General features: G+C 32.0%; 1 protein-coding gene and 1 pseudogene across 9 annotated transcripts; one reads left to right on the forward strand and one right to left on the reverse strand.

Moving 5' to 3' along the window:
• The first annotated feature begins 4,145 nt into the window (after window positions 1–4,145).
• Window positions 4,146–9,042, forward strand: LOC111307283 (protein RALF-like 24 pseudogene; annotated as a pseudogene). Of its 8 annotated transcripts, none has more exons than XR_016331864.1 (4): window positions 4,161–6,640; window positions 6,736–7,458; window positions 7,587–8,062; window positions 8,166–9,042. The product of XR_016331864.1 is annotated as a protein RALF-like 24 pseudogene, transcript variant X3 (transcript). The 8 variants fall into 8 exon arrangements; XR_016331867.1 differs by having other exon boundaries at window positions 6,736–7,095; window positions 7,170–7,232; window positions 7,326–9,042; XR_016331868.1 differs by having other exon boundaries at window positions 4,146–4,758; window positions 6,567–6,640; window positions 6,736–9,042.
• Window positions 9,043–9,671: 629 nt separating this feature from the next.
• LOC111307832 (adenosylhomocysteinase-like) lies at window positions 9,672–11,879 on the reverse strand. Its single transcript, XM_022906108.2, has 2 exons — window positions 11,079–11,879; window positions 9,672–10,738 (listed from the first exon to the last, which is right to left on the reverse strand). The coding sequence occupies exons 1-2, from the start codon at window positions 11,787–11,789 to the stop codon at window positions 9,992–9,994; spliced, it is 1,458 nt and encodes a 485-aa protein (XP_022761843.1). The 5' UTR covers window positions 11,790–11,879; the 3' UTR covers window positions 9,672–9,991.
• Window positions 11,880–12,118: the final 239 nt, after the last annotated feature.

Consider the following 12,118-nt stretch of genomic DNA (forward strand, 5'->3'; position numbering starts at 1 on the left):
TTACTCGTACCTTACAATATATTCATTTAGTGTCTCATTTATAAACTACCCGTTACCATCCTACAATCAAAATATGTTTCCATTCATGACATGTTTTTATGATTATATAGTAATAATTTCTCCATTTCGTTTGGTCCATTAATCATTCAATTTGGGAGGTTCATTGGTTGATTTATGAGAATGAAACCTATTTAAATCCCACATGCAGAAAAGCTGATAGGTTGAGGGGCAGCGACAGTGAGTCTAAGCATGGGCGCCATAGCTGCTAATATTTGGTGATGTGAAAACAAGGGAAAAATGACAAACTGAGGACTCCATCACACCAATTTCATCTATTATTATTTTCTTCACGAGACTAATGAAGCCAAATTTTTTTTTCACGAGTATAACAAGAAAAAAAAAAAAAAAGCATTCATATCATCAAAAAGTTTATTGTGTACTAATGTAAAAGAAAGATATGCCTTTTTCTTCATTGTTAGCAGAACGAGGGATGATGCTAGATGATGCAGACAACACCACGTCTTTTCAAAATTTTTTATTTTATTTAATTACTATTTAAATTTTTTTTCTAATTTTTTATTTTCGCATTTAATTAGAAGAATTTAAATTCGTTGAAAAATTATGAGAAAAACTTTTATAAATTCATTAAATTTGACATAAATAAATTTATTTAAATCAATAAAAATGTATATTAGACAAAATCCAAATAATCCTTATTAGCTAAAAAAATTTCTTAGTGTTTGTGGTTAACAGCTCTCCAATTCTTGAATCAACAACACACTGCATATAATTAATGCCTATTCATTAATAATCAAAACACATTTAAAATTGATTTGGCATAGTACTATATAGTTTCATGCTTTTTTTTCTTTTTTTCTGTTTTAGCTTATGATTCATTGGCAAAAGGGTGAAGGAAATATAAAAAAGAAAGGAATGAAGAATCCAGCTATTTTTTTTTTCCAATGGAATTTAATAAGAAGTACTCTATACAAATACTGTGATGGTAAATTTTATAAAAGGTCACCTAATTTATATTTAAATCTTATTTAAGTCATTAAATTTTAATTTATCTCATCTAAATCATTAAAATTGATCACTCTAATAAATTCTATTCAAAATTGAACAAAAAAATGATATGATTATTATGTCATTAGCCTGTCACATCAACTAATTAAATTCATATAATCTCATAAAAAGTTATTAATTTTTTATTAAATTTTCCAATAGGTCACTAAGCTTTAATTTATTACTGTAAGGTCACTTAAATTTGGGTTAAAATACATTTAAATCTTTAAGTTTTAAGCATAATTTAACTCAAGTCTATTAGTTTGAGAAATAGATGTTCTGTCCAAAAACTTTTCTATTAATAGGACACTAAAGTGTTTATGTCTGTTAACTCTATTAAAAAACTCATTAAAAATTTATTTTATTCTTAAAAAATCAACATACTCAAATATTCATATAAAATAATTATTTATAATAATAATTTTTATCTTAAAATATATAAAATATATTAATAATATATTAAAAAAAATTTAGGTGCAATATATTAAAACAAAATTCACAATCACAAATAATATTTTTTTCAATCAAATATTTTTTCTGATTACATGTTCTTATTATAACATTTTTTTTATTATAAATTTTAGTTTTATATATTGCACCTAAAAATCTTTTTATATATTACTAATATATTTTTATATTTTAAGAAAAAATTATTATTATAAATAATTATTTTATGTGAGTATTTGCTTATTATATTTACATTTTCTTATAGATGCAATATATAAAAACAAAATTCACAATTATAAATAACATATTTTTCAACCAAATATTTTTTCCTATTATATGTCACATGTTCTTATTATAACATTTTTTTAATTAAAATTTTTGAATTTTGTTTTTATATATTGCACCTAAAAATCTTTTTATATATTATTAATATATTTTATATATTTTAAGAAAAAAATATTATTATAAATAATTATTTTATGTGACTATTTGCTTAGTATATGTTACATGTTCTTATTATAATATTTTTATTATAATTCACAATTATAAATAACATTTTTTTCAACCAAATATTTTTCTTAGTATATGTTACATGTTCTTATTATAATATTTTTTCTTATTATAATTCACGATTATAAATAACATTCTTTTTCAACCAAATATTTTTTCTTAGTATATGTTACATGTTTTTATTATAACATTTTTTATTATTATAATTTTGAATTTTGCTTTTATATATTGCAACTAAAAATCTTTTTTATATATTATTAATGTATTTTATATATTTTAAGAAAAAAATTATTATTATAAATAATTATTTTATGTGAGTATTTGCTTACTATATTTTACATGTTATTATTATAACATTTTTTCTTATTATAATTGTGAATTTTGTTTTTATATATTTCATCTAAAAATCTCTTTTTTATATTATTAATATATTTTATATATTTTAAGAAAAAATTATTATTATAAATAATTATTTTATGTGAGTATTTAAGGATATAATTTTTCAAGGGTAAAATTATCTTTTAATAAACTTTTTAACAGAGTTAACTGATAGAAGGATGTCTTATTAATTAGAAAGCTTTAGGTCGAGATGTCCATTTTTCCAACTAATAAACTTGAGTTGAATTACTCTTAAAATTCAAGGATCTAAATGTATTTTACTATAAATTTTGTCATTCTAATAAATTTTATCTAAAATAAAAATTAGATAAAATTTAAATATTGAAATCAACCAAATAACATCCAAAATTTCTATGTAACTAAAAATACTCTCATACCCCATAGAAAATCAAAAGAAAAAAATAAATAGATTTTATTTAACTTTTATTTTGGATGAAATTTATGAGAATGACCAAATTTGATACATTTAACAAATTTTAGTGACATTGTATTAACAAATTAAAATTCAATGACTTATTTAAAAATTGCATGAAAGTTTAATGACCTTTTATGAAATTACTTGAGTTTAATTAGCTAGTGCGGTTGACGATATGGCAACCATATCATTTTTCTATCAAAATTTGAATAAAATCTGTTAAAATAATCAATTTTAGTATATTTAACAAACCTTATTGACTTAGATGGAACAAATTAAAACTTAGTAACCCAAATAAAAATTGATTAGAAATTGGATGACCTTTCATGAAATTTACCCACATTACAAATATTCAATGTATTTTGGATCAATAATAATCATCATAGTCCAGGATCATATATTTATTTGTATGTCAAAAAAAAAATATATATATATATATTTATACGTCTCCGAGATCAGAGAAATAGATTACAAAGAAAAAATTTAGATAAATTTTTATAGTAAACTTTGTAAAACTTTTTATTGAAATTTTTATTATATAGATTAATTGTGTAAAATTTAATAAATTTTGATATATTTTTTAGATAAATATTTTTAGTAAAAATTTTGATAAAGTTTTTATAGTTGAATAAGTATTAATCAAATTTAAATTATAAATTATATTTTTAATAATTTATATATATAATTAATTTTCACATTAAATTTTAACAATTTATTGACTTAAATTTTTTATTAAAATTTTTATTAGATCAAGTTTTTAAAAAAAATCACCAGTTTTACTTAAAAAATTTTATTTAAGTTTTATTCTAAAATATAAATATTAAAATTTAAATATCAAATTTATTAAATACTCTATGTTACAATTGAATGAATTCTTGAATTCTAAACTAATTATATTTGAAATAATCTTACTAATGCTATCATATATGATAATATTTAATATATATTTAATGGTATAAATTACAATCATATTTATCAAATTTAAAAATTCTATCACCGATAAAAAAATAGTAATAGTAATTTTCTTACAAAACATTAAAGAAACTCGCGAATATTTTCTCTGGAAACATACTTATACATGATTTTTAAATCATTCTTTGAACATTGCAAAAAATGGGACATGATTCTCCCCATAAAAAAAAAGAAAAAGAAAAAAAATGTTATATATATATATATATATATAAATATGGAAGATGAGTGTCAATTTTTTAAAGAAAAAAATGCTACATATTTGACATTTAATCAGAATTTTTTTAATCATTTACCCCAAAGAAAGGGAAAAATTTGAAAGAGACCTCACTCTTTACTGTATTTCCAAGCAAAGTGTGATGATTTGATTGGTAACATAAAGGCCTGTAAGCATGATACTGTTTCCATGTCTCTTCCACATCCATCACCCCTCCGACTACCCAAAAAACTCTTACTTTCAGTCCATAGAGCTTAAAACAGACCGACATAACCCCAAACTAAGTTCAGAAACCTCCAAATCCAACACCCCAGAATGCCAATACTCAAACTCCTCTTCACCACCCTCTCTCTATCCCTTCTTTTCCTCCAAACTTGTGATGCTGTCTCAGTTTCAGAGCTTGACAATGCACTGAAAACCAGTGATGTTGATGTCATGGAGAGAAGAGTTTGCACCAAAAAGCTTGAAGATTGTTTAGAAGAGCAGGAAATGGAGTCAGAGAGCAACAGGAGAGTGCTGGTGATGCAAAGAAGGTACATTAGCTATGAGACACTGAGGAGGGACATGGTCCCATGTGCAAAACCTGGTGCTTCTTACTATGATTGTAATGCTGGTCAAGCAAATCCTTACAACAGGGGTTGTGAGGTTATTACAAGATGTGCTAGAGGTATCAAAGATATCAAAACCTGAAAACCCAAAATTGAAGTTTCACTGTAACAGCTGCTTTCTGCAAGTGGTAATGTCTTTGTGCTGGGTTTTTTTGGGGGGTTATGGTTGTATATTAAAGATTCTTACTTTTAATTTTCTATATATAAATGCATTTTAAAGAAAATTGACTTTGTTCTTGTCAGGGAAATTATGAATAATGTATGTCATCACTTTTGGTCTTGTTTTCTGAATATCTTTCCAGTAAGAGAATAGGGGATAACCTGGAGTAGTTACTGGCCTTTAACATAAACAGAGAAATTTTCGAGATTGCAAAATCTTGGTTGTCAAGATGTTCTACATTTAAATCAGCTACTTCAATTTTCCTTATTAAAACCCCAATAATGATTACCTAAAATGTAAATTTTCTCCATTATTTGTTTAACTTTTTCTGCTGAAGAAAGAAGTCTACCCTTTTTCTAATGGTAAACTCATGCATCTCTCCAGCCTGCCGTATTCCATAGACTGAGTAGATATAATCCTTAAGTCCAACCCCTCCTTTGAAAAAACAACACTTGATACCCCACCACGTAAGATAAAATTCATTAATTCAAGAGCATGGCTTGCTGTTGTAAGGGTTGTACAGGTTTCTGCTATATTGCTTAAATCAATTAAAGTTCTTTATTCATTCAAGTAGAAATCAAAATGATGCCTAGCTGTGAAGGGATCATTGTAATTTTCTCATATATGGTAGTGCATAATCTCATCAAAACTATAAATAGGTGACTAATTTTTTGGGTTACCTGCCTCGAGTTCAGTTTAGCAATGTGGTCCATCCTGTTTTCCTCTAAGCCCCAACATAAATGCAGGAATTTTCTTTCTCCCACAGTTAAAACCAGCAATTTGGTTAGAGGAATTTCATTTCATTTTAACTTTATGTGTGTGCAAAATTTCTACCAGCTTTGATCATCACATGGGGGTAGTGACATTAAAATCTCATACAGTGTCATTGTTACCTAGTTGGTTCTTCACACTTATTCTTGCCTGTTAGTGATTTCTTTTCTTTCTCTCTTTCATTCATTTAGTTGAATTTGATATTCTATCCCTTTGGGAGTTTTCTTTCATTTTTATTGAATTTAAAGTCATTGAACTGATTCTTCCCCAACAAATACTCATGATCATAATTGTTTGTAGACCATATAGTTGCATGAGATGTTCATATGAGTTAAATTTTCTCTCAATGTACTACAAGAAGATTGGATTTAGAAATAGGAAGTAAAGAATTGTATCAGATTCCAAGTTTATGCCATGTTGTAACCAATCACTAAGAATAAGGTTGGTTATTCCTAATATTAAACTCCCTGCAGTATTTTTTTTTTCAAAGAAGGAAAAAATTCCTTGCAGCAGTTGCACATCTTTTTCATTTCCTTTGTGGATTATTATCATCTGCAATGCAAATCAGCAGCTAATAAGTTCTTCATCCAGATAATGTGGGTTAATCAGGCAAATTATGACTATCATTCAACTCAAATTTTACTAGAATAATGTCACTGGCTTTAGTTGTTTGTCAACATTCTTTCTTGTTTTACTGGAGCGTTCTTATGATCAGTTCTTAAACCAGCATTGTTCAAACTTTTTGTGATTTCGTTTATTCTACATTTAAGGCTTATTTATAAACTACTATAGTGATCTACATTAGAAATTGTTTTACTGAATTATTTGTGTAATGCTATTCAATAAGCAAAAGGTTGGGAGGTTTGCCTAATGATCTGGCATACTTTTGTCTCAATATTGTCGTAATCCATTGTTTTAAATTTTTTATGTTGATCTATGCAAAGAGAGGTTAATTATAATAAATTATCATCGGTATCTTAGCCTATGGATTTTGTATTATTGAAGTGAGTTCAGGATCATGAAATAATCTGGCCACCGGTTGGTGGAGATAACAAGAACTTTTTCAGTGTTAGTTTGAGGTAAAAGTTTCATATTGCTAACTTTCTTATGATCCATTTGAATTTCAGTGCATCTCATAATATTGAACTCAATTATTGTTTCCATCTTCTTGCAGGAAGGATAACCTACAACATAAACCAAGCTGAGCTCCAGAGATGCTAAGACCTGAACATTACTCTTCTTCTGCAGCGTTGCGCCCACAATTATCGTTCCTTTGTCTGTTACTCCTCTCTTTTTAGGCACCAATCAGTTCAGTTCATCATTATACCAAGTTTTGATAAACTGATCCACTTCCTATGCAATGCACTATCCTTAAATGCTGAAACACATTGCTTTCTATCATGTTCTCTTCTTCAGTGCACTGTTTTTAGTGCCATCGGCTATTCCCACTGTCAATGGTTGATATCGATTTCCTTTCCCCCCACCTCCCACTGCAACCTCGATTCTTTTTGTAGAAACCATAACTTACCAAATGGTAAATCTTAAATTGTGCTGCGTTAGTTTGTAGACGAGCTAGTAAAATGTGCACTTAACCTTTGGGAAATGCAGGTTCCTCCTGGAAGCCACGATTTAGTAAAGCTCTGATGCACATATTATATGATACCAGTGACGGTATGAGGTTGTTTTCGGAAGTTGAAAAGGTCAAAGTGTTCAAGTTTTACACTCTCAATCTACGGTAGTAATCTTTTTTTTTTTTTTAAACAGGGATTAGAACAGTGCTCTTTGAACATGAGATTATACATAAATCATCGCGTCAAATACTTCGTAGAAAAATCTATTTTATGGTATAATGCCTAAAAGACAGTATCAAAATCTTTGACATAGTGACAATTTGTAGGTATGTACTCTAATCCAAATGAAGTTGTTGCTTCTTAAATAAGTTATTTCCTCTGCTGAATATAGCTGCAATCTCTGAACATATTCTCCTTTGCTTGCTTTGTCCTTTTTGCTTTACCTATTGCTCAGACAAGAAGAGATAAAACTAAGAACAACCCACAAACCACAACCAAGAAAGACTAAACAACAAAAGAAAACAAGCAGGTCCAGAAAGCAGTACCAGAAAAAGAACAAGTAGAAGAAAAATTGAAGAAGAAGACATCTGGTCTTAGAATGGCTGTAGGGGGCCTCATGTCGGCATTTAAGCGTGGAATACCGAGACATAGTATGCCAGGCCAGGTGGGACAACAGCCCATTTAATTGGACAATCCCCTTTCAACAACCTGCAGTGCTCTCCCCCTTCCCCTGCCTTGTTTACCCTTCTGCAGCCGGGTGTGGTATCATTATGTTAAAAGAATCTATCCCCCTTCTTCTTACCAAATGGAAAGTAAAAGAACCTGCCAAATGTTTTATAACAAGAAAATTCGAAGTTGGCAGGACCAGCATATCTATCTCAAGGGAACTTCTCCCTTCTATAAGTAGGATAACATATACACCTATATCAGGTTCTCTCATAAGCTCTCTTCTTCCTCTTTAATTATCTTAAGCTTCCAAGTGTTTATGTCAAGCAAAACCCCGACGTCCACTCACAATGGTTTGATCTCGCAGGAAAAGCAGTTAGTTCTTGCTTGTATAATAGCACTGGAGTCCTTGGTTAGCCTATGCTGCTGCAATGCATAGGTGGGATTCAGTTCCTACAACGTGACGTGCTAAATTCCTCTCCCCCAGCCCATACTCCTTCCACATTTTGGTGCGACAACTTAAGAGTTACTTATGTGGCAAACAATCCAATGGTTCATGCCCAAATAAAGAGAGAGGATTATATGAATCGGCATGTTATTTCCATTCACGACTTGGTCTTGTAATTCTCATAGTTTATTTTATGTAACCAAACCCAATTCAAATTCGAGCTGTATCGAGCCCACAACTTGGGCTTGGACCACAAAATTTTTCATGACTAGGATCATCCTTGACAACAATGTCAATTTGGGGCAATCTATGTAGCACGGCAGGATATGTAATGTGAATTTAGAAGAGTAGATAGACAAGACTAATGTTGTTGGGAAAGGAAACCATCATTTTTATTCTAAAGAGAAAAGGTTAAAGGAAAAGGTGGTCTGAAACATCTCCTTGATCTGTCATCAGTCATAATTTAGGGGCAAGGAAATATGGCTTGGATTTATGCCTTGGAGACTGAGAAAAAAGCAAACCTCAAATGAAATTATAATGGGAACCATATTAGCCTGTAAAAAGAAGGCATGAGTATTGCACTGTGAAACCTCTCAACCTTGAAAATTAAAGGATGATGATAGTTGATTTGTCCCTTTATCCTCCATATTATCTCCAGCCTAGTTCGTTTTCACTGGAAAAATCTTACTAAAGAGATTGCTTCTTTGATGGATAATAAAGCCAAAGGCGGCCTGAATTTTGGGTTGGTGGGGGCGAGACAGGGGAACGCTAGATGCTGACATGAACAATATGCTACCGCCACCATGGAAATATCTCATATAAAAAAGGAAAAACCTACCACCAACAACTTCTTTTTGGTCCTAAACTCCACTCCACAAATATCCTAATGTCAAAAGGGTATTTTTCCACTTAGAAATTTCCAATATACCATTAAATCCAGTTGTATATGCATCTGGCTAGTTGGCAAAGTTGGTTGTTAAAACACCTAACAGGTAGGGTGGAATTTGGTATTAAAAAAATTAAAGCACAAAAAAAATCATTAAATATTACAAAGCTTACTAAATACTAGTTAGCAGTAAACAAATTTATCCATTTCAAAACAAAACAGGGTAAATTGAATAACCAGAAAAAACCTTTTGCTGGTTTCCACCAAAGTGAAATCATATATATTTTACATGATTCATGTCAATTTGCTCCTCTTTTGAATCCTTAAATTCGAATTCAGTTAGGAAAATATAATAGGTAATTTTTCATAAATTATTAAAGCCAACGTATACCAACCGAAAAAAAAAGGAACAAAAAAATTCATTTATAATTTTCAGTCAGCCAAAAAGATTAAAATCGTTTTTAGTATGGATATAAAATGTAATTTCATCGTTTAAGGCATGTTTTTGTAACAACATTGAGTGTCAATTTAGAAAATAGTGAAAGTAACAGCAAATTGCTTCTTTTTTTCTGTTTTTCGATAGTTAAATTGATAACCAGATGCAGCAAAACTTGACTGCATCAATGGCAATGCCAATATCATCTACCACACAGCCCCAACACCTTATTCAAACCCATCTGGTCTTCTTCGAGGAGAGACCAATCCTATTCTTTTTCCCCCCAAAACTTTCCAACCACCAACACAAAACTCCTACAAAAATCAAAACCTAATAATCTAACCACAAATCATCAATATATTGTAGTAAAAAGAAACAATCAAACCATCCGAAATGTATTGTTTTTCTCCTGAAATTCTCTCCTCAGTACCTGTAGTGAGGAGGCTTGTAAGGACCTTCGATGGGCACGCTAATGTAATCAGCTTGATCCTTGGTGAGCTTGGTAAGCTTAGCACCAAGCTTCCCAAGGTGAAGAGCAGCAACTTTCTCATCAAGGTGCTTGGGCAAAACATACACCTTCTTCTCATACTTGCCGGTTGCCTTCTCCTTCCACAGCTCAAGCTGGGCAATCACCTGGTTTGTGAATGAGCAGGACATCACAAAGCTAGGGTGGCCAGTGGCACAGCCCAAGTTCATGAGACGCCCCTCAGCCAACACAATGATGCCTGAGTTGGTTTTAGGGAAGACCCACCTATCAGTTTGAGGCTTGATGGTGATGCGCTTAACACCGGGGTAGTTTTCAAGACCTAACATGTCGATTTCATTGTCAAAGTGACCAATGTTGCAAACAATGGCATTGTTCTTCATCTTCCTCATGTGATCAACCATGATGATGTCCTTGTTACCAGTTGTGGTGACAAAGATATCAGCCTCAGAGACAACATCCTCCAGAGTCAGAACCTGAAATCCTTCCATAAGAGCCTGAAGGGCACAGATGGGATCAATTTCAGTCACAATGACACGAGCGCCAGCTTGCTTCAAGGCAGCAGCACAGCCCTTGCCAACATCACCATAACCACAGACAACACCAATCTTGCCGGCAATCATGACATCGGTGGCTCTCATCAAACCATCAGGAAGAGAGTGACGGCAGCCATACAAGTTATCAAACTGTTCCAAGAGAACAAATCATAGCAGCAATTAGATCATAATACAGAAATGACAATTAAAACCACAATTCAATTAAAGAACAAATAGACTTAGCATTTTGCGATGCAACAAATCTTATAATCAAGATCTAAGAACAAGTCCACAAGCAACCAAATTTGCAAATCGAAACAACATACTACTGACAGTTAAAAACAGATCAAGCAAACACCAGATTTGAAGCTATTTACAAAATAAGACATGCCTTTTTGAATCATTTTTATTAGATCTGCACAAAAAAATCCAGATCCTTGATGTAAAAAGTTGAAAACTTAAGTAGCAATAATGACTATAAGAAATATACCTTGCTCTTGGTGACAGAGTCATTGACATTAATAGCAGGGAACAACAAGGTTCCATTAGCTTGCATCTGATAAAGCCTCTTAACTCCAGTTGTAGTTTCCTCAGAAACACCAACCAATCTCTCCTTCATCTTCGTATACTTCTTGGGATCTGTCTTCAACCCATCTCTAATTATCGTCAAAACAATCTGAAACTCAATGTTATCAGTAGAAGCCGGATTCGGGAGCTGCCCAGTTTTCTCATAAACCTGCTCGGCTTTAACACCTTCATGGATCAACAAAGTAGCATCCCCACCATCATCAACGATTAGATCAGGTCCACCAGAGGGACCCCAATCAAGGGCTCTCTCAGTACACCACCAGTATTCCTGGAGAGTCTCACCTTTCCAGGCGAACACAGCAGCGGAGTCCCGAGCTATAGCGGCGGCGGCGTGATCTTGGGTTGAGAAAATGTTGCAAGAGCACCAACGTACTTCGGCACCGAGGGCAGTTAGTGTTTCGATAAGAACAGCTGTTTGGATGGTCATGTGAAGAGAACCAGTGATTTTGGCTCCTTTGAAAGGTTGGGCAGGGCCGAACTCGGATCTACAAGCCATGAGACCAGGCATTTCGACTTCAGCCAACTCAATCTCGAGACGACCGAAGTCGGCCTGAGACATGTCCTTGACCTTGTACTCACGGCCGCTAGAGGTTTTCTCAACTAAAAGAGCCATGGCCAATAGAGAAAAGCTAAAGATACGCAACACACTCTCCCTTCGATGAGGAACGAGGTGATGATAGAAAAGTAGAGAGTGGGATGTGGCGAGGGATGTTCGGGGACGTATGGATGTTTAAATAGGTTAGAGAAGTGAAATCAGCGGTCCAGATTGTGTGAGGTTGGTGGATCTCGGTTTTGCGAAACGAACGCATGATGAAGCGGGGCCCGTGTGGCTGTGGTTGGGAAATGGACGGTGATTTGGAGTTGGATGGGATTTTCAGCGTCCCTTTCTTTGTTTTTACTTTTACAGAGTCCTCCTCACTTTCCACTGATGTGGCAAATGGG

This window comes from Durio zibethinus, chromosome 22 (genome assembly GCF_047325235.1).
Source record: "Durio zibethinus cultivar Kanyao isolate XHJ-2024 chromosome 22, ASM4732523v1, whole genome shotgun sequence".
NCBI lineage: Eukaryota > Viridiplantae > Streptophyta > Magnoliopsida > Malvales > Malvaceae > Durio > Durio zibethinus.

What these genes read in the sequence shown, in the direction of transcription:
- LOC111307832 (XM_022906108.2), bottom strand. Translation starts at nt 11,789, where the DNA reads ATGGCTCTTTTAGTTGAGAAAACCTCTAGCGGCCGTGAGTACAAGGTC. An exon ending in ACTCTGTCACCAAGAGCAAG is followed by an intron (nt 10,739 to 11,078) that starts GTATATTTCTTA and finishes CTCTTGGAACAG; the next exon opens with TTTGATAACTTGTATGGCTG.